We start from the raw sequence: 23,687 nt of genomic DNA on the forward strand, positions 1-23,687 counted from the left end.
ATGTCTTGGAAAGAGGATAGTGATTGCTGTTCTTGGGATGGAGTCACATGTGATAAGGTAACGGGTCATGTGATTGATCTCGACCTTAGTTGTAGCTGGCTTTACGGAAACATCCCTTCTAATAGTAGTGTCTTTTTCCTTCCTCAATTGCAAAAACTCAATCTAGTTTTCAATGATTTCTATTACTCTCAAATTTCCTCTAATTTTGGTCAATTGATCAGCTTGACACATCTGAATCTCTCTGCCTCAAACTTTAATGGTTCTATTCCATCTGAAATCTCACATTTGTCTAATTTGGTTTCACTAGACATCTCAAGTGCATTTGATGTGTACCCAGTCATTTATAGTTCCTACTATTTGAATGTTCCATTGAGTATTGAAAGACCTGTTTTTGAAAGGCTAGTTCACAATCTGACTATGTTAAAAACCCTTGCTCTAAACTATGTAGACATGTCTACCATCATACCTAATTCATTGATGAATCTGTCTTCATCTTTGACTTCTCTAAGTCTTTGTTATTCTATATTGCAAGGGAACTTTCCAACTCAAATCTTTCACCTACCAAATCTACAAATTCTTAGATTAAGAGGTAACTTCAACTTGACAGGTAGTTTTCCCAAAGTCAATTGGAGTAGTCCACTCAAGTCTCTGGATGTCACTGACATTAGCTTTTCGAAACAATTACCTAATTCAATAGGCAACCTCTTGTCCTTGAGGGAATTGTATCTCGAGAATTGCACTCTGATGGGATCAATTCCCACATCATTTGGAAACCTTACACAACTTAGTTTTTTAGATCTTTCATTCAATAGTTTTAGTGGTCAATTTCCATTCTTTTTTTTCAACTTAACGCAACTTTCTCATTTGCGCTTGTCAAGTAACCAACTCAGTGGCCCAATTCCTTCTCATGTCAATGTCCTTCAAAAGTTAGTTGATATTAGATTACAATGGAACAACTTGAATGGCACTATACCATCTTGGTTATTCACTCTACCATTACTGGAAAGCCTAGACATTCGTGAAAACCAGTTAACGGGTCATATTGATCAATTTCAAAGTAAATCCTTGGAACACCTTTATTTGGATGGTAATGCACTAACTGGCTCTATTTCAACTTCAATATTTGAACAAGTGAATTTAACCATTCTCACACTTTCTTCAAACAATTTTAGTGGAATTGTAAAGCTTCACTTATTTTCAAAGCTTAAAAACCTTCTTTTGCTTGATCTTTCTCACAATAGTATATCAATTAACACTACATTCAAAGCCAGTTCATCATTTTCACAACTTCTTTATTTGATGTTATCTGGTTGCAACTTGAGTGAATTCCCAGATACACTAAGAAGCTTTAATCAATTAAGGTATTTAGATCTCTCTGAAAATAAAATCAGTGGTCAAATACCTAATTGGATGTGGGAAATTGGAATGGATACTTTAGCCTATCTAAATCTTTCCTTCAACTACTTGACCAACATAGAAAAGCTTCCATTGGAGAATCTTTTTATTCTAGACCTTAATTCAAACAAGCTCCGAGGATCACTTCCAATTCCACCGTCTTCCTTGAGAGTCTTATTTTTGTCAAACAACAAATTGTCAGGAGAGATACCAGATTTGATTTGCAATAAGAGTGCCCTGGAAATTCTAGATCTTTCTAACAATACCTTCAGTGGCAACATTCCAATATGCATGGGAAACTTTAGCTATCTTCATGTGTTGGATTTGAGGAAAAATAAACTCAGTGGCACAATTCCAGGAAGTTTTGCAAAAGGCAGTCTATTGAGGACTCTCAACTTGAATGAGAATGAATTGGAAGGGCCAATCCCACGATCTTTGGTCAATTGTACGATGCTTGAAGTTCTAGATATTGGCAACAACAAGGTAATTGATACCTTCCCATATTGGCTACAAAGTCTCCCTGAATTGCAAGTTCTTGTACTTCATTCAAATAGATTTTATGGTTCTGTACGAGGTTGGTCAGAAATGAATCATTGTTTTCCAAAGTTGAAAGTACTTGACCTCTCAAAGAACAAATTTGGTGGTCCATTGCCAGCCTCGTATTTCAAAAATCTTCAAGTCATGAAGGATGTTGGTGAAGTTGGGAGGGAGTTACAATATATTGGTGAAAGTTATTATCAAGATTCCATTACAGTAACAATGAAAGGGCATCTGTTTGGATTTATGAGAATATTCGTGGCTTTCACTGCCATTGATTTTTCAAATAATAACTTCTGTGAAGAGATTCCAGAAGTAATTGGAGAGCTTTATTCACTTATACACCTCAATCTTTCTTCAAACAATTTAACAGGTTGCATTCCATCATCACTTGGAAATTTGAATGCTCTTGAGTCTTTAGACCTCTCTTTCAACAAGCTTGGTGGAAAAATTCCATGGCAGTTGGCAAATTTAGACTTTCTTCAAGTGCTAGACTTGTCTCAAAACCAACTCACAGGGCCCATTCCACGGGCACCGCATTTTGATACCTTTCCAAATACGTCATACGCCGGAAACACGGGATTGTGTGGATTCCCTTTGTCAAAAGAATGCAAAAGTGATGGAACACTACAACCGCGGTCAGAAATAGAAGATAATGCAGAGTCTACAAATGGATTCGGTTGGAAAGTGGTGTTGATAGGCTATGCGTCTGGAATGGTGATTGGACTGTTCATGGGATATCTTGTATTTTCAACAGGAAAGCCTCAGTTGCTTGTAAGGATAGTTGAAGGAGAAGACCGTAGAAAGAGGAGGAGGCCGAATGCGAGACGTTGAGGAAGAAGAGAATAGTGGTTTCATGTTCTACAGGCCAAGTATTGTTTTGAACTAGTGAAGGAATCTTGGAGTCCTTAGACAGTCTTATCATAGCATTTCTGATAAAATTTGTAGTTATAATTAGCAGCTAGAATGTATGCTTCAATATCTTATCTTGTTGAATGCCAGTTTCATACATGTTGAAGGTCTGATATCATGAACTTGCACCCTCTGCCTCATGAATGTTGCCCTGTATTTCTACACTACAGAAATTACATCAGTTAATATGGAAGGTTATTTTCACAATATCACATGCCAATTTAGATATAGCTTCAGCAGTATTTTAATGAACTGTTTGTGTTCACTTTAACACCTCTTACACAAATAATTAAATAGATCGTAACTGAGTTATCAAAAATATCATTTCTTTTCGATTCATCATTCGAATCCAACACGTTAATCCATTTTTCGACTCATGGTAAAACATATGCAAGATTCATCTCCAGCAGTTTTTTAACTCTGTGGCGCTATTCCAGGAAGCTTTGCAAATGACAGTCCTTTAATGCTTCAGATACTACATATCGACAACAACGAGGTAATTGATATCTTCCCATACTGGGTACAAAGTCTTTCTGAAACTAATTAACAACATATCACGGACTTACGTTTCTGATTGTTGGGCTAAACCCCATTAAAAAATCATTTAATTTTATTTTCATTATAATGGGGATGGAGATTTATTAGCTGATTCTAAAATCTCATTAAGAATTGACATTTTCTTCAAGGCAGTGCTCAAGCATTAGGGAGAACGATTATTTCTCACTCAAACGATGCGTTATTTTTAAATTTTGTTACATTCTAGAACAAAATCAAGAAAAAGGCGAAAATGTCATTATTACAGGAAAAGATGAAAATGCTAATATAAGACTTACATACTGGAGAGATTATAACAAAAAATGTGACTTCCAGCAGCAATACAGTGATTTCGAGCTTCTTCTCCATTAGGCAGTGCATGACCAAGACTCTAATGGAATGGTTCCCACTAGTATATGACTATATAAGACTTGGTTTTATAACTGATTCACTACTCAAAATTCGTACTGTAATCCGCTGCATGAGACAAGATTAAGTGGAAATAGCATAACATCAAATAAATGTAAAATATTTTCACAGTGGCTAAGAGATCTCAACATTTTATGTATGGAAACCAAAATGCTAATAATAATGGCCAATGTGTTGCACATTTTAATTACTTGACATGGCCATATCATATTGTAACCCACCATTGTTATTTCCTATTATAAATCTTCATCTGTTATGGTGACATTATCATAGCCAAAGATGGGTTGTCTAACATGGCCATATCAACTTCTATTCTACCTATTTTTACTCTTTCATTCTCAAACTTCTGAAATAATTTGTCCTTGTAACACAGGTTTTGCTTTACTCCAATTCAAACAACTGTTTTCCTTCAAAAACACTTCTTTCAAATGGGAGGAATTAGCTTCAAAACTGATGTCTTGGAAAGAAGACACTGATTGTTGCTCATTGGATGGGATCTTATGTGATATTGAGACTAGTGATGTAATTGGCCTCGGCCTTAGTTATAGTGGGTTTTACAGGAACAATTCTTCCAATGGTAGACTCTTTTTCCTTTCTCAATTGTAAAACTCAATCTAGCTTTCAATGATCTCAATCTCTCTCAAAAGTCTCTGCTTTGGTTGATTGATCAACTTAATATATCTTAATCTCTTCACCTCAAAATTTCGTGATGTTATTTTATTTGAAATCTCTCATTTATTTAATTTAGTTCCACTAGATATTTCATGCACTTATTATTATCCCTTAACAACTATTTATGTCTACTCAAAGATTTAGAGTATTTTAATAAGAATTCAGAGACTTGTATTTAAATGGCTAGTTCAAAATTTGACTGTGTTGAAAAACCTTGCTTTCATCAATGTAGACATATCTACCATTGTACATAGTTCATTGAACAAATCTATCTTTATATCTTACTTCAAAGTCTTTGTTATTGTAAATTGCAAGGGAACTTCCCAACTAGCGTCTTTCGCTCACCAAATCTATAGATCCTTACGTTAATAGATAACTTTAACTTGATAGTTAATTATTCCAAAGTTAATTGGAGTAGCACAGTCAAGTCTCTGGATGCCTCTAACATAAGCTTGTCAGAACTATTGCCAAATTTGATCAGCAATCTCTTGTCCTTGAGGGAATTGCATATAGAGAATTGCACTCTAGTGGAATTAGTTACAAATAACTTGAAAACCTTACATAACTTCGTTATTTGAGCTTCCAATATAACAAATTCAGTAGTCAGATGCCATCAATCCTTTCAAATTTTGTCTACCTCTGTTTTTTAGATCTTTCATTCAATAATTTTAGTGGTCAATTTCCATTCCTTTTTTTTTTTAATTAGCTCAACTTTCTCATTTATACTTGCAGGTAATCAACTCATTGGGCCAACTCCATCTTATGTCAATGCCCTTCAAAATTTAGTTTATATTGATTTAGCTCTCAACAATCTCAATGCTACTACACCATCTTGGATATTTGATCTACAATTTTTGGAAGGTTTGGAAGTTAGTGATAACGAATTAATTAGCCATATTAATCAATTTCAAAGTAAATCTTTGGTAGACATTGCATTGGATAATAATAAACTGAATGACTCTATTTCAAGTTCAGTCTTTGAACAGCTGAATTTGGCTTCTCTCTCACTTTCTTTAAACAATTTTAGTGGAATTGTTGCGCTTCACTTATTCTCAAAGCTAAAAGACCTTGTTTTGCTTGATCTTTCTCATAATAATCTATCAATTAACAATGCATTCAAGGCCAACTTATCATTTTCACAAGTTTGGACTTTGATGTTATCTGGTTGTAATTTGAGTGAATTCTTAGGTATCTTAAAAGGTTTAAGTTAATTAAAATGATTAGATCTTTTTGAAAATAAAATAAAATCAGTGGTCAAATATCTAATTGGACATGAGACATTGGAAGGGATACTTTGTCCTATCTAAATCTTTCGCACAACTATTTGACCTACATAAAACAACTTTCGTGGAAGAATCTTGATGTTCTAGACCTTCTTTCAAACAAGTTCCAACGATCACTCCCAATTCCACCACCTTCCTCGATAGTCTTATTATTGTCAAACAACAAATTGATTGGAGAGATACCACCTTTGATCTGCAATTTGAGTACCATAACAATTCTAGATCTTTCTAATAATAGCTTCAATGGCAACATTCCAAAATGCATGGGAAACTTTAGCAATCTTCATGTGTTGGATTTAAGAAAAAATAAATTCAGTGGCACCATTCCAAGAAGCTTTGCAAAGCACAACCCATTGAAGACTTTCAACTTCAACAAGAATGAATTGGAAGGGCCAATCCCACAATCCTTGGTCAATTGTACGATGCTTGAAGTTCTAGATATCGGCTGCAGTAAGGTAATTGATCCCTTCTGATATTAGCTACAAAGTCTTCCTGAATTGCAAGTTCTTATACTTCATTCAAATAAATTTTATGGTTCTATATCAGATTGCTTAGAGACGAAGCATTGTTTTCCTAAGTTGAAAATATTTGACATTTCAAACAACAAATTTGGTGGTCCATTGCCCGCTTGGTATTTCACAAATCTTCAAGTGATGAAGGATGTTAGTGAAGTTGAGAGAAAGTTGCAATATATGGGTTAAGGTTATTATCAAGATTCTATTGTAGTAACATTGAAATGTCATAAGATTGAACTAGAGAAATGTAATTCTATTTTCACAACCATTGATTTTTCAAAAAATAACTTTCATGGTGAGATTCCTGAAATGATTGGAAAACTTCAAGTGCTTCATCTTCTCAATTTTTCTCACAATAATCTATTAGGTTGTATTCTTTCATCCTTTGAAAATTTGACTATTCTTGAGTCATTAGACCTCTTTTTCAACAAACTTTCAAGAGATATTCCTATTTAGTTGATAAGTCAATTATTTCTTTTATTGTAGAATCTCTCATACAATCAACTTAATAGATCTATTCCACGGGGAAAACAATTTGACACATTTCAAAATGATTCCTATATTGGAAACTCTGGGCCATGTGGACGGCCATTAGCTGCAAATAATGAGCCATAGTCACCTATACCACAATCTTCCAAGATGAAGATAATGATTCGACCTGGCTCAACTGGACAATCAGGTTGATCGGTTACGGATGTGGTCTTGTATTAGGCATTTCTATGGGATATATTGTATTTACAACAAGGAAACCACAATGGTTTGTATGAATGGTTGAACGAGTGCAAGCAATAATACTGAGAAGGTTGAATAGAAGATACAGGGGAAGAAGAAATTAGTAAGTTCAATTCTATTGTTGGGTCGTGGTTACTCTTTTGTCAAAATCTTACATTTTCCTTTAATGTTCATTTTTTCAGATTTCAAAGAGTTTGAATGCTTGGGATAGCAGTATCTGCTGCGAGAGAGCATGAGAAGCTACCACATGTAATTTAGGATCCTCATCTTGCATAAGTAAATCAAAGCATAATCTCCTTCTCGTGTAACAGAAGTCCCTGTTTCATACAATGCAGGGAGAAGCAATTAAAGAGTATAAAATGAATCACTTGTATTTCACATAATTATTAAGTGGGAAAAAAAAATTGGACACTACAACAACCGTTCAAATTAGAAGACGATACAGAATCCAAAAATGGCTTCGGTTGGAAAGTTAAAGTATATTAGATCTTGAATAAAAATTTAAAATCCTAATAGTAATTCATAATCAATGATATTATGTTTAAAATATTAAAATCTCAAGAAGGGTTATTACTTTTAGGTGGTTTATATTAGATATTTCTTCTTGCCTGACTAGAAAATTTATAATATGCTTCATTTTGCTTCTTTGTTTTACAATCTAAAATACGTCTTAATAACTTAATAACTCTCAAGCTATTTAACATGTCCATGTTTCTTGAATCGATCTTTATATATTAATTTCTTTTCTAATTTATAATTGTCAAATTGATTTATGAGTAATTGAATTTTCTCTATATATATAAAAACCTTGATTATAACTGGATTCTGTTTAAATAAGATTAATATAAATATAAATATAAAACATATACTATATAATATATTAAAATTGTATGTCACTAAGAAGGTAAGATTGGAGATATACACATGGTTGTTTTCAATTAATAGACTAGGACTTTGTGCTAAATTAAATCATCGAAGGAGTCTTCTTGCCCATTTTTCACTGCACGAACCCATGAACAAACTATATTAATTAATAGCAGTCAAGACACGTTTAAGTTTATCTTTGCCAAAGAAAATCGACATGCTGACCAGAAAATTGATATCATGTTCACACGGTGAGTCTCACAGGTCATCATCCTGAAATCAGCCTAACTCACAGTTTTTTCTACAAGTTAGAAGAGAAAGACTTATAATTAAATTAGTCAAGTGATGTTAGCCCATTCCTCACTGCATGACCCTATCAACGTAAACCTTAAGTTTGTTAGCTTTTTCTACAAGTTAAAAGAGAACGACTTATAATTAAATTATTCAAGTGATGTTAGCCCATTCCTCACTGCATGACCCTACCAACGTAAACCTTAAGTTTGTCAGCTTTTTGTACAAGTTAGAAGAGAAAGACTTATAATTAAATTATTCAAGTGATGTTAGCCCATTCCTCACTGCATGACTCTACCAACGTAAACCTTAAGTTTGTTAGCTTTTTGTACAAGTTAGAAGAGAAAGACTTATAATTAAATTATTCAAGTGATGTTAGCCCATTCCTCACTGCATGACCCTACCAATGTAAACCTTAAGTTTGTCTTGGCATAAGAAGACGAAGACTGAAGCAGAAGACGTGTTACGTCTGGCTCATGGACGTGATAGTTACCACTTGGACAAAAAGATAATTGAATGTAATTTGGAAAAAGTGATATTTTATTTTTCATGGGCAAATAAAAAATTGAATTAACCTATCAAATTTAAATTGTATTCCATCAAATTGACAATCTAGGCAAACACCTGTAGTCCATAGGGCTCAACATTTTATCATGTATTATCTTAAGAATTTATCAAATATATGAATTTATCGAGTTTGGAAACCCATCTTGACTACTATAAGCTCGAAAAACTACCAACAACATCCCATATGTAATTTACTCATCAGTTTCCTTTTTCCTTTTCATATGTTGATGTTTGACGAAGCCCCTGTGGAAGAGTTAGAATCGGTACATTATACGCTATTGTTCTTGGACTTCAACATATATGATGTCTAAGTATCCAATAAAAAGTTCAAGTAATCGCAGCAATACATGTTACTGAGTATTTTACAAAGTAATTTTAATGAACCATTGAATGATTTTCAGAGTTAAAAAAAAAGCCTTCTAGCTCATCAACCTCTCCCTGTTTCTTGCATGGATCTGTAGTAAAAACCATATGCTACAGATCAATGACGGGGTGAGATTTTCTATCACAATCTCTCCTATGTTAAAAGTTAGCTCAAATAGTAAAGTTTTCCTCATACTTATATATCCAGTCAACGTGGGATTCTAACAAGAGATGTAAAAGATTATAATTGTATATCAATGAGAACGTGAGAATAGAGATATGCACATCAGTGTTTTTCAATTAGTAAACCAAAGACTTTGTGCTAAATAAATTATTGAAGGACCCATCATGGCCCAATCTTCACTGCATAACAGAAGAACTTTACGTTTGTCTGTGCTGAAGACATTATTGTTTCTAGTTAATTGACGAAGACTTTTATTTAAATTATTGCGGAAGTCATGTAACTCGTTCTTCATTGCATGAACCTAAGAACAGAACCCATAATTTTCAACATACGTGAACATTAAGATTTATATCGGATAAGAAGACCAAGACTGACGCAAAAGATGAATATATATTTTGAGCAAAAAACATACTCTTAAGACTCAGTAATTATTTTTATATCACTACTCTGAACATGTGTTAGACCAAATTACTAATTAAATTAGCATTAAAATAATATTTAAGATAATTTTATATAAATAATTATTAAATATAAAATCTAAATTATATTTAATCGAAATCTAATTTGGCTTGATGATGCACATATACCATGCATATTGGCAAACGTTACTTGGTGGTGTGGCTCATGCTTTTCCAATTGTGGAGATTGGAGTTCCACTCGACGAGCTCAAGAAGTTTATCATCTATTTAAGTTAAATTTAAGTCAACACATGTTCCACCTTAATTCAGCTGTCTTCAACCTAGTTATTGGTCGGACTAGCCGACCTGATTTGCGTTACTAGAACTTTTATTATTTTTTTATTAGAGAAGGATGACAAGACAGTAAAGTTAATATAAGATTATAGTTCATACCTTGAGACAGATTGTATCTCAAGATCTATTATAGTACCCCATTAATGTTACCACATCGCAGGGTATTTAATCATTCCATCACATATGGAGGACGTGATCCAACGGTTAATATTAGGTGCGTAACATTGCCCACAAATTAGACAACAAAGCAAACCCTCAAGATGATTGTAATTTTGTGGGTATGATGGCTGATTTATGGGCAATGTTACCTTCAATAGCACCTTTTTATTTGGGTTAACATTATACTTAATACCAAAGAAGAACAGCCTCTGTAACATGGTGGTTAATGTAGTCACCTCTGTAACGAAAAATTGGGAGTTCGAATCTCTTCAGTGGCACTCTGTTTATTCCAACTTGTTTTTTGGTGTGAAAAATCATCTTCTTTATTGTCTTCTGCTGAGTTAGGTTTACATATATTTAACTTTTTTTTTTAATTTTACAATTCCTGCTCCCAGGAAATTCCCCTTAATAATTCATAATTACGCCTCAAGCTTTTGCCTTTGTTGTTTCTTTTCTATGTTATCCAACAATTTTTGGGCTGTGGTGACAAGCTAAGAATGGATCTCCGGATGTTTTGTTCTGCTCTATAAAATGCCCTTGCTGAAATTACTTGTCCTATTTAAGTTTTTTGCTTCTTATGCATGAATCTTTAATATGTATAAATCATTCCGTTAAAAAAATGTGCAATCGAATGAGTCTTGGTTTCTCTCTTGTTATAGCAGTAGTGACTAATATTTTTACACCCGAACCGAGCATTGATACAGTTGAAGGGTTGGTTCGGGTCAACCGATAATCGGATCAGATTACTATTTAAATAAATATTAAAATAATATTTAAAAATAATCTTGTCTCCATTTAATTAAAATATAATTTGACAAGGTAACACACGTAACATGTGTATTGGCAAGTTTTGGTCTGGTGGTGTGGTTTGTGCCTTTCCAATGGTTGGGACTTGAGTCCCAAAAGTTGCAAAAAAATTTATGCATGATGTCAACATACATTATTGGGTTCAGTCCTGCTATATAAGTTCACTAGTAGAATGAAGAACTTTGTGGCTATGATGATCGGTTACCAATGTGAATTTGCGAGCAGGAAAGGGAATTTGAGCAATGCAGTGATTTCCAGCTTCTTTCTCTAGTTCAAAAATTTGACAATCAGTGTGAGAAAGGAGAATACTGTACTGCTTGACCAAGACTTTAATGGAGTGGTTCTCACTTGTGAATGACACCGACTCACTAGTCAAATTTCATACAGTCTGTTATAGGACCAACCATTTTTCTTTCCTATTTATAGTCCCATATCTGTTCTTGTGATTTCATCATAGAGAAAACATGGGTTCTCTAACATGGTCTTATCAACTTCTCTTCCTCCACTTTTTGTTCTTCCACTCACAAACATCTGCAACACTTTGTTCTCATCATGATAGTTTTGCTTTACTCCAATTCAAGCAACTATTTTCCTTCCAATACACTTCTTCTGAAGAATGTATATATAAAGAGGTTCCTTTTTCTCAAAAAATGATGTCTTGGAAAGAGGATAATGATTGCTGCTCTTGGGATGGAGTCACATGTGATAAGGTAACGGGTCATGTGATTGATCTCGACCTTAGTTGTAGCGGGCTTTACGGAAACATCCCTTCTAATAGTAGTGTTTTTTTCCTTCCTCAATTGCAAAAACTCAATCTAGCTTTCAATGATTTCGATTACTCTCAAATTTCCTCTAATTTTGGTCAATTGATCAGCTTGACACATCTTAATCTCTCTGCCTCAAACTTTAATGGTTCTATTCCATCTGAAATCTCACATTTGTCTAATTTGGTTTCACTAGACATCTCAAGTGTACTTGATGTCTACCCAATCATTTATCGTTCCTACTATTTGAATGTTCCATTGAGTATTGAAAGACCTGTTTTTGAAAGGATAGTTCAAAATCTGACTATGTTAAAAACCCTTGCTCTAAACTATGTAGACATGTCTACCATCATACCTAATTCATTGATGAATCTATCTTCATCTTTGACTTCTCTAAGTCTTTGTTACTCTATATTGCAAGGGAACTTTCCAACTCAAATCTTTCGCCTACCAAATCTACAAATTCTTAGGTTAAGAGGTAACTTCAACTTAACAGGTAGTTTTCCCAAAGTTAATTGGAGTAGTCCACTCAAGTCTCTGGATGTCACTGACATTAACTTTTCAAAACAGTTACCTAATTCAATAGGCAACCTCTTGTCCTTGAGGGAATTCTATCTTGAGAATTGCACTCTGATGGGATCAATTCCCACATCATTTGGAAACCTTACACAACTTAGTTATTTGAGTCTCGGGTATAACAAATTCAGTGGTCAAATACCATCATTCTTGTCAAATTTGGTCCAACTTTGTCTTTTAGATCTGTCATTCAATAATTTTATTGGTCAATTTCCAGAATTTTTTGTCAACTTAACACAACTTTCTAGTTTAGACTTGTCAAGTAATCAACTCACTGGTCCCATTTCTTCTCATGTCAATGCCCTTCAAAAGTTAGTTGATATTCGTTTGAATAGCAACAACTTGAATGACACTATACCATCTTGGTTATTCACTCTACCATTATTGGAAAGTCTAGACCTTAGTGAAAACCAATTAACGGGTCATATTGATCAATTTCAAAGTAAATCTTTGAAAAACCTTTATTTGGATGGTAATGCACTAACTGGCTCTATTTCAACTTCAATATTTGAACAAGTGAATTTAACCGTGCTCACACTTTCTTCAAACAATTTTAGTGGAATTGTAAAGCTTCACTTATTTTCAAAGCTTAAAAACCTTCTTTTGCTTGATCTTTCTCATAATAGTTTATCAATTAACACTACATTCAAAGCCAGTTCATCCTTTCCACAACTTGATTATTTGAAGTTATCTGGTTGCAACTTGAGTGAATTCCCAGATATACTAAGAAGTTTTAATCAATTAAGGTATTTAGATCTCTCTGAAAATAAAATCAGTGGTCAAATACCTAATTGGATGTGGGAAATTGGAATGGATACTTTAGCCTATCTAAATCTTTCCTTCAACTACTTGACCAACATAGAAAAGCTTCCATTGGAGAATCTTTTTATTCTAGACCTTAATTCAAACAAGCTCCAAGGATCACTTCCAATTCCACCGTCTTCCTTGACAGTCTTATTTTTGTCCAACAACAAATTGTCAGGAGAGATACCAGATTTGATTTGCAATAAGAGTGTCCTGGAAATTCTAGATCTTTCTAACAATAGCTTCAGTGGCAACATTCCAATATGCATGGGAAACTTTAGCTATCTTCATGTGTTGGATTTGAGGAAAAATAAACTCAGTGGCACAATTCCAGGAAGCTTTGCAAAAGGCAGTCTATTGAGGACCCTCAACTTGAATGAGAATGAATTGGAAGGGCCAATCCCACGATCTTTGGTCAATTGTACGATGCTTGAAGTTCTAGATATTGGCAACAACAAGGTAATTGATACCTTCCCATATTGGCTACAAAGTCTCCCTGAATTGCAAGTTCTTGTACTTCATTCAAATAAATTTTATGGTTCTGTACGAGGTTGCTCAGAAATGAATCATTGTTTTCCAAAGTTGAAAGTACTTGACCTCTCAAAGAACAAATTTGGTGGTCCATTGCCAGCCTCGTATTTCAAAAATCTTCAAGCCATGAAGGATGTTGGTGAAGTTGGGACGAAGTTACAATATATTGGTGAAAGTTATTATCAAGATTCCATTACAGTAACAATGAAAGGGCATCTGTTTGGATTTATGAGAATATTCGTGGCTTTCACTGCTATTGATTTTTCAAATAATAACTTCTGTGAAGAGATTCCAGAAGTAATTGGAGAGCTTTATTCACTTATACACCTCAATCTTTCTTCAAACAATTTAACAGGTTGCATTCCATCATCACTTGGAAATTTGAATGCTCTTGAGTCTTTAGACCTCTCTTTCAACAAGCTTGGTGGAAAAATTCCATGGCAGTTGGCAAATTTAGACTTTCTTCAAGTGCTAGACTTGTCTCAAAACCAACTCACAGGGCCCATTCCACGGGCACCGCATTTTGATACCTTTCCAAATACGTCATACGCCGGAAACACGGGATTGTGTGGATTCCCTTTGTCAAAAGAATGCAAAAGTGATGGAACACTACAACCGCGGTCAGAAATAGAAGATAATGCAGAGTCTACAAATGGATTCGGTTGGAAAGTGGTGTTGATAGGCTATGCGTCTGGAATGGTGATTGGACTGTTCATGGGATATCTTGTATTTTCAACAGGAAAGCCTCAGTTGCTTGTAAGGATAGTTGAAGGAGAAACCGTAGAAAGAGGAGGAGGCCGAATGCGAGACGTTGAGGAAGAAGAGAATAGTGGTTTCATGTTCTACAGGCCAAGTATTGTTTTGAACTAGTGAAGGAATCTTGGAGTCCTTAGACAGTCTTATCATAGCATTTCTGATAAAATTTGTAGTTATAATTAGCAGCTAGAATGTATGCTTCAATATCTTATCTTGTTGAATGCCAGTTTCATACATGTTGAAGGTCTGATATCATGAACTTGCACCCTCTGCCTCATGAATGTTGCCCTGTATTTCTACACTACAGAAATTACATCAGTTAATATGGAAGGTTATTTTCACAATATCACATGCCAATTTAGATATAGCTTCAGCAGTATTTTAATGAACTGTTTGTGTTCACTTTAACACCTCTTACACAAATAATTAAATAGATCGTAACTGAGTTATCAAAAATATCATTTCTTTTCGATTCATCATTCGAATCCAACACGTTAATCCATTTTTCGACTCATGGTAAAACATATGCAAGATTCATCTCCAGCAGTTTTTTAACTCTGTGGCGCTATTCCAGGTAGCTTTGCAAATGACAGTCCTTTAATGCTTCAGATACTACATATCGACAACAACGGGGTAATTAATATCTTCCCATACTGGCTACAAAGTCTTTCTGAAACTAATTAACAACAAACATATCACGGACTTACGTTTCTGATTGTTGGGCTAAACCCCATTAAAAAATCATTTAATTTTATTTTCATTATAATGGGGATGGAGATTTATTAGCTGATTCTAAAATCTCATTAAGAATTGACATTTTCTTCAAGGCAGTGCTCAAGCATTAGGGAGAACGATTATTTCTCACTCAAACGATGCGTTATTTTTAAATTTTGTTACATTCTAGAACAAAATCAAGAAAAAGGCGAAAATGTCATTATTACAGGAAAAGATGAAAATGCTAATATAAGACCTACATACTGGAGAGATTATAACTAAAAATGTGACTTCCAGCAGCAATACAGTGATTTCCAGCTTCTTCTCCATTAGGCAGTGCATGACCAAGACTCTAATGGAATGGTTCTCACTAGTATATGACTATATAAGACTTGGTTTTATAACTGACTCACTACCCAAAATTCGTACTGTAATCCGCTGCATGAGACAAGATTAAGTGGAAAGAGCATAACGTCAAATAAATGTAAAATATTTTCACAGTGGCTAAGAGATCTCAACATTTTATGTATGGAAACCAAAATGCTAATAATGATGGCCAATGTGTTGCACATTTTAATTACTTGACATGGCCATATCATATTGTAACCCACCATTGTTATTTCCTATTATAAATCTTCATCTGTTATGGTGACATTATCATAGCCAAAGATGGGTTGTCTAACATGGCCATATCAACTTCTATTCTACCTATTTTTGCTCTTTCATTCTCAAACTTCTGAAATAATTTGTCTTTGTAACACAGGTTTTGCTTTACTCCAATTCAAACAACTGTTTTCCTTCAAAAACACTTCTTTCAAATGGGAGGAATTAGCTTCAAAACTGATGTCTTGGAAAGAAGACACTGATTGTTGCTCATTGGATGGGATCTTATGTGATATTGAGACTAGTGATGTAATTGGCCTCGGCCTTAGTTATAGTGGGTTTTACAGGAACAATTCTTCCAATGGTAGACTCTTTTTCCTTTCTCAATTGTAAAACTCAATCTAGCTTTCAATGATCTCAATCTCTCTCAAAAGTCTCTGCTTTGGTTGATTGATCAACTTAATATATCTTAATCTCTTCACCTCAAAATTTCGTGATGTTATTTTATTTGAAATCTCTCATTTATTTAATTTAGTTCCACTAGATATTTCATGCACTTATTATTATCCCTTAACAACTATTTATGTCTACTCAAAGATTTAGAGTATTTTAATAAGAATTCAGAGACTTGTATTTAAATGGCTAGTTCAAAATTTGACTGTGTTGAAAAACCTTGCTTTCATCAATGTAGACATATCTACCATTGTACATAGTTCATTGAACAAATCTATCTTTATATCTTACTTCAAAGTCTTTGTTATTGTAAATTGAAAGGGAACTTCCCAACTAGCGTCTTTCGCTCACCAAATCTATAGATCCTTACGTTAATAGATAACTTTAACTTGATAGTTAATTATTCCAAAGTTAATTGGAGTAGCACAGTCAAGTCTCTGGATGCCTGTAACATAAGCTTGTCAGAACTATTGCCAAATTCGATCAGCAATCTCTTGTCCTAGAGGGAATTGCATATAGAGAATTGCACTCTAGTGGAATTAGTTACAAATAACTTGAAAACCTTACATAACTTCGTTATTTGAGCTTCCAATATAACAAATTCAGTAGTCAGATGCCATCAATCCTTTCAAATTTTGTCTACCTCTGTTTTTTATAGACTGCTGCATATAAAACTAGAAGGACAGAGCTTCATTTCAAGACTATTAAGAGGGCCTCTTTGTTATTGTTCCACAAACATATAAAAAATGCGTTATAGTTAGGGTTTCGTATTATTTTTTTAAATGAAATCTCTCACAATCGTTGCTAGAATCTTTCTTATTTTTCTCTATGAACCTTTCATGCGTAATTTGTGTTTGATGATTTTCTGCTAGTTCAATGATTTACTCACATAGTATCAGAGCACAAATTAAATAATAGATCTAACAGTTTAAATTGTTCTTAGATATAAGTGACAATATACCAACAATCTAGACAATTACACTTAAGTGAGAGTATTAGAGACTCAAATAAAAAAAGAAATAGAGTATCACATCTAATAAATATAATATAAGTGAGTGGTATGGTTTTGTGTAATATAAATTTCAATCTCTACACTTGTAAATTCAATATATTTCTGACAACCATCTTCTTAAACCTATCACAAGTCTTATTATGTGTTGCTCAAACAATGTAAAATTTAATTTAATGTTTCTTGATTCTAACTCTTCTTGTGCTTCCTTTTTAATCTCTTTTAATCCTTGTATTTTGATTAAAAAAATAATACATTTATATAACATTGTATTTTGAAAATTTGATAAAAAGAAATTTTGAGAGTGAAATAGATGTTAATATGGTAGATCTAAGAAAAGAAAATGTTGGCAGAAAAATGGAAGAATAAGACGGTTTAATCGAAAGAGAAAAAACAGGTGTAAACAGAAAGGCCAAAATACTTATTCCTAGCAAGGGTTAATGCAATCCCAAACTCTAACCTGTTAAGTTTTGAAAACTCAAATACTCATATATTTATTAAATTTTGTTATTATTATTAAGGGTAAAAACATCATTTAGAGATTTTATTTTATTATATATATATATATATATATATATATATATATATATATATATATATATATATATATATATATATATATCTCATTTTTCCACTTTAGTTTTAAAAACTAACAATTTCTCTCTTAGCTTAATTTTAAAAAATTAAATTTTCACTCTACCATCTAGGATTTTCATACTTTAAGGTTAATAACAACTCTCTTAAAGTTCAAAAAATTACACTTATACCTCAAAAAATTCATTATCTCTTTCTAACGACCATTCAGTGATTTACTCTGGTGCATCATCAACCCCACCATCGATACTCTCTCCCTTCTCGATGGTTTTTCAGCACAAAAATCACCCAAAATCCAATCAAAATGGTGGGATTTTGTTACACAGGTAATCAACTCATTTCCATTCCTTTATTTTTTTAATTAGCACAACTTTCTCATTTATACTTGCAGGTAATCAACTCATTGGGCCAACTCCATCTTATGTCAATGCCCTTCAAAATTTAGTTTATACTGATTTAGCTCTCAACAATCTCAATGCTACTACACCATCTTGGATATTTGATCTACAACTTTTGGAAGGTTTGGAAGTTAGTGATAACGAATTAATTGGCCATATTAATCAATTTCAAAGTAAATCTTTGGTAGACATTGCATTGGATAACTGAATGACTCTATTTAAAGTTCAGTCTTTGAACAGCTGAATTTGGCTTCTCTCTCACTTTCTTTAAACAATTTTAGTGGAATTGTTGCGCTTCACTTATTCTCAAAGCTAAAAGACCTTGTTTTGCTTGATCTTTCTCATAATAATCTATCAATTAACAATGCATTCAAGGCCAACTTATCATTTTCACAAGTTTGGACTTTGATGTTATCTGGTTGTAATTTAAGTGAATTCCTAGGTATCTTAAAAGGTTTAAGTTAATTAAAATGATTAGATCTCTCTAAAAATAAAATCAGTGGTCAAATATCTAATTGGATATGAGGCATTGGAAGGGATACTTAGCTTATCTAAATCTTTCACACAACTATTTGACCTACATAAAACAACTTTCGTGGAAGAATCTTGATGTTCTAGACCTTCTTTCAAACAAGTTCCAACGATCACTCCCAATTCCACCACCTTCCTCGATAGTCTTATTATTGTCAAACAACAAATTGATTGGGGAGATACCACCTTTGATCTGCAATTTGAGTTCCATAACAATTCTAGATCTTTCTAATAATAGCTTCAATGGCAACATTCCAAAATGCATGGGAAACTTTAGCAATCTTCATGTGTTGGATTTAAGGAAAAATAAATTCAGTGGCACCATTCCAAGAAGCTTTGCAAAGCACAACCCATTGAAGACTTTCAACTTCAACAAGAATGAATTGGAAGGGCCAATCCCACGATCCTTGGTCAATTGTATGATGCTTGAAGTTCTAGATATCGGCCACAATAAGGTAATTGATCCCTTCCCATATTGGCTACAAAGTCTTCCTAAATTGCAAGTTCTTATACTTCATTCAAATAAATTTTACAGTTCTATATCAGATTGCTTAGAGACGAAGCATTGTTTTCCTAAGTTGAAAGTATTTGACATTTCAAACAACAAATTTGGTGGTCCATTGCCAGCTTAGTATTTCAAAAATCTTTAAGCGATGAAGGATGTTAGTGAAGCTGAGAGAAAGTTGCAATATATAGGTTAAGGTTATTATCAAGATTCTGTTGTAGTAACATTGAAAGGTCATAAGATTGAACTAGAGAAAGGTAATTCTATTTTCGCAACCGTTGGTTTTTCAAAAAATAACTTTCATGGTAAGATTCCTGAAATGATTGGAAAACTTCAAGTGCTTCATCTGCTCAATTTTTCTCACAATAATCTATCAGGTTGTATTCTTTCATCCCTTGAAAATTTGACTATTCTTGAGTTATTAGACCTCTTTTTCAACAAACTTTCAAGAGATATTCATATTTAGTTGATAAGTCAAATATTTTTTTTATTGTTGAATCTCTCATACAACCAACTCAATAGATCTATTCCACGAGGCAAACAATTTAACACATTTCAAAATGATTCCTCTATTGGAAACCCTGGGCAGTGTGGACCGCCATTAGCTGCAAATAATGAGCCATAGTCACCTATACCATCAATCTTTCAAGATGAAGATAATGATTCGAGCTGGCTCAACTGGACAATCAGATTGATCAGTTACGGATGTGGTCTTGTATTAGGCATTTCTATGGGATATATTGTATTTACAACAAGGAAACCACAATGGTTTGTAAGAATGGTTGAACGAGTGCAAGCAATAATACTAAGAAGGTTGAATAGAAGGTACAGGGGAAGAAGAAATTAGTAAGTTCAATTCTATTGTTGGGGTTGTGGTTATTCTTTTGTCAAAATCTTACATTTTCCTTTGATGTTCATTTTTTCAGATTTCAAAGAGTTTGAATGCTTGGGATAGCAGTATCTGCTGGGAGAGAGCATGAGAAGCTACCACATGTAATTTAGGATCCTCATCTTGCATAAGTAAATCAAAGCATAATCTCCTTATGTAACAGAAGTCCCTGTTTCATACAACGTAGGGAGAAGCAATTAACATCCATTAAAGAGTATAAAATGAATCCTCTGTATTTCACATAATTATTAAGTGGAAAAACAAAAAATTGAACACTACAACAACCGTTCAAATTAGAAGACGATACAGAATCCAAAAATGGCTTCGGTTGGAAAGTTATAGTATATTAGATCTTGAATAAAAAATTTAAAATCCTAATAGTAATTCATAATCAATGATATTATGTTTAAAATATTAAAATCTCAAGAAGGGTTATTACTTTTAGGTGGTTTATATTAGATATTTCTTCTTGTCTGACTAGAAAATTTATAATATGTTTCATTTTACTTCTTTGTTTTACAATCTAAAATACGTCTTAATAACTTAATAGCTCTCAAGTTATTTAATCTGTCCATGTTTCTTGAATTGGTTTATATATATTAATTTCTTTTCTAATTTGTAATTGTAAAATTGATTTATGAGTAATTTAATTTTCTCTATATATATAAAAACCTTGATTATAACTGGATTCTGTTTAAATAAGATTAATATAAATATAAGACATATACTATAGATATAATATATTAAAACTGTATGTCACTAAGAACGTAAGATTGGAGAAATACACATGGTTGTTTTCAATTAATAGAGCAGGACTTTGTGCTAATTTAAATCATTGAAGGAGTCTTCTTGCCCATTTTTCACTGCACGAACCCATGAACAAACTATATTAATTAATAGCAGTCAAGACACGTTAAGTTTGTCTTTGCCAAAGAAAATCGATATGCTGACCAGAAAATTGATATCATTTTCACACGGTGAGTCTCACTGGTCATCATCCTGAAATCAGCCTAACTCAGCTTTTTCTACAAGTTAGAAGAGAAAGACTTATAATTAAATTATTCAAGTGATGTTAGCCCATTCCTCACTGCATGACCCTACAAACATAAACCTTAAGTTTGTCAGCTTTTTCTACAAAGTTAGAAGAGAAAGACTTATAATTAAATTATTAAAGTGATGTTAGCCCATTCCTCACTGCATAACCCTACAAACGTAAACCTTAAGTTTGTCAGCTTTTTCTACAGGTTAGAAGAGAAAGACTTATAATTAAATTATTCAAGTGATGTTAGCCCATTCCTCACTGTATGACCCTACAAACGTAAACCTTAAGTTTGTCAGCTTTTTCTACAGGTTAGAAGAGAAAGACTTATAATTAAATTATTCAAGTGATGTTAGCCCATTCCTCACTGTATGACCCTACAAACGTAAACCTTAAGTTTGTCAGCTTTTTCTACAGGTTAGAAGAGAAAGACTTATAATTAAATTATTCAAGTGATGTTAGCCCATTCCTCACTGTATGACCCTACAAACGTAAACCTTAAGTTTGTCAGCTTTTTCTACAGGTTAGAAGAGAAAGACTTATAATTAAATTATTCAAGTGATGTTAGCCTATTCCTCACTGCATGACCCTACAAATGTAAACCTTAAGTTTGTCAGCTTTTTCTACAAGTTAGAAGAGAAAGACTTACAATTAAATTATTCAAGTGATGTTAGCCTATTCCTCACTGCATGACCCTACCAATGTAAACCTTAAGTTTGTCTTGGCATAAGAAGACGAAGACTGAAGCAGAAGACGTGTTATGTCTGGCTCATGGACGTGATAGTTACCACTTGGACAAAAAGATAACTGAATGTAATTTGGAAAAAGTGATATTTTATTTTTCATGGGCAAATAAAAAATTGAATTAACCTATCAAATTAAAATTGTATTCCATCAAGTTGAGACTCTAGGCAAACACCTGTAGTCCATAGGGCTCAACATTTTATCAAGTATTATCTTAAGAATTTATCAAATATATTAATTTATCGAGTTTGGAAACCCATCTTGATTACTATAAGCTCGAAAAACTACCAAGAACATCCCATATGTAATTTACTCATCAGTTTCCTTTTTCCTTTTCATATGTTGATGTTTGACGCAGCCCCTGTGGAAGAGTTAGAATTGGTACAATATACGCTGTTGTTCTTGGACTTCAATATATATGATGTCTAAGTATCCAATATAAAAGTTCAAGTAATCGCAGCAATACATGTTACAGAGTATTTTACAAAGTAATTTTACTGAACCATTGAATGAATTGAATGATTTTCAGAGTTTAAAAAAAAGCCTTCTAGCTCATCAACCTCTCCCTGTTTCTTGCATGGATCTGTAGTAAAAACCATATGCTACAGATCAATGACGGGGTGAGATTTTCTATCGCAATCTCTCCTATGTTAAAAGTTAGCTCAAATAGTAAAGTTTTCCTCATACTTATATATCCAGTCAACGTGGGATTCTAACAAGAGATGTAAAAGATTATAATTGTATATCAATGAGAACGTGAGAATAGAGATATGCACATCGGTGTTTTGAAAATAATATTTTCAAAACAATTTTATATAACTAACTATTAAATATAAAATATAAAATATATTTAATCGAAATCTAATTTGGATTGATGATACCCATATACCATGTGTGTTGGCAAACGTTGCTTGGTGGTGTGGCTCATGCTTTTCCAATTGTTGGGATTTGAGTTCGACCTGAAATTCTGTTATGACAGAATCCTCATCTTACGCTAGCAAATCAAAGCAGAATCTGCTTCTCTTGTAACATCCATCAGAGATTATAAAATGAATCATTTGCATTTCACATAATTATAAAGTGAAAAAAGAAAAAAATTGAACACTAAAGGAATAACATCTGTTAATATGGAAGGTTATTTTCACTTGACAATTTATATATAGCTTCAGCATTATGGTAATCAACTGTTTGTATTCACTTTAACAACAATCCATTTTTCCACTCATAGTAAAAATTATGCAAGATTCATCTCCAATAGTTTTTCAGAATTTGCGCTGTTAGGAATTAGTGAAGAGAGATTACAAATTGGAAGAGTTCTAAAGAATTCTTTGAAAATTATGCAACATATCAGAAAGATATTTTGCGACCAGAAGAATAATGAATACTAGTTCGTAGACTAAGACTTATAATTAAATTATTGAAGTGATATTAGCCCACTTTTCACTGCATGACCCTACCAACAAATTAATAGTCAAATTTGGAAGCTATGTATATGTAAAGTTTGAAAACATTAAGTTTGTCTTGGCATAGGTAGACAAAGACTGAAGCACAAGATGTGTTTATGGCCGATGGATGTGATACTCAGCTATTGCAGGAGCTCTTTCTTGTTTCTTTGTAATTTGGAAAAATAGTTATATAAATATTAATATAAACCATATATTAAAGATAATTGATTACAACAAGGCTACCGTTGACCAAGACTTTGAGTAATCACCTTCTATTTTTCTTTCCTATTTATAATGCTATATTGTTCTTATGGTTTCATCATAGAAGAGAAAAGA

General features: G+C 33.1%; 2 protein-coding genes across 2 annotated transcripts; both read left to right on the forward strand.

The window, feature by feature from the left end:
* On the forward strand, positions 1-2,766 carry LOC123196086 (receptor-like protein 33). Its single transcript, XM_044610000.1, has one exon. It carries the CDS (start codon positions 1-3, stop codon positions 2,764-2,766), a length of 2,766 nt encoding a protein of 921 aa, XP_044465935.1.
* Positions 2,767-11,649: 8,883 nt separating this feature from the next.
* On the forward strand, positions 11,650-14,541 carry LOC123196169 (receptor-like protein 33). The gene has a single exon (XM_044610112.1). It carries the CDS (start codon positions 11,650-11,652, stop codon positions 14,539-14,541), a length of 2,892 nt encoding a protein of 963 aa, XP_044466047.1.
* Positions 14,542-23,687: the final 9,146 nt, after the last annotated feature.

This window comes from Mangifera indica, chromosome 1, assembly GCF_011075055.1.
Source record: "Mangifera indica cultivar Alphonso chromosome 1, CATAS_Mindica_2.1, whole genome shotgun sequence".
In the NCBI taxonomy this organism is placed as follows: domain Eukaryota; kingdom Viridiplantae; phylum Streptophyta; class Magnoliopsida; order Sapindales; family Anacardiaceae; genus Mangifera; species Mangifera indica.

Bases quoted from the DNA above. Each gene is read 5' to 3' on its own strand.
- LOC123196086 (XM_044610000.1), top strand. From the start codon at position 1: ATGTCTTGGAAAGAGGATAGTGATTGCTGTTCTTGGGATGGAGTCACA.
- LOC123196169 (XM_044610112.1), top strand. From the start codon at position 11,650: ATGTCTTGGAAAGAGGATAATGATTGCTGCTCTTGGGATGGAGTCACA.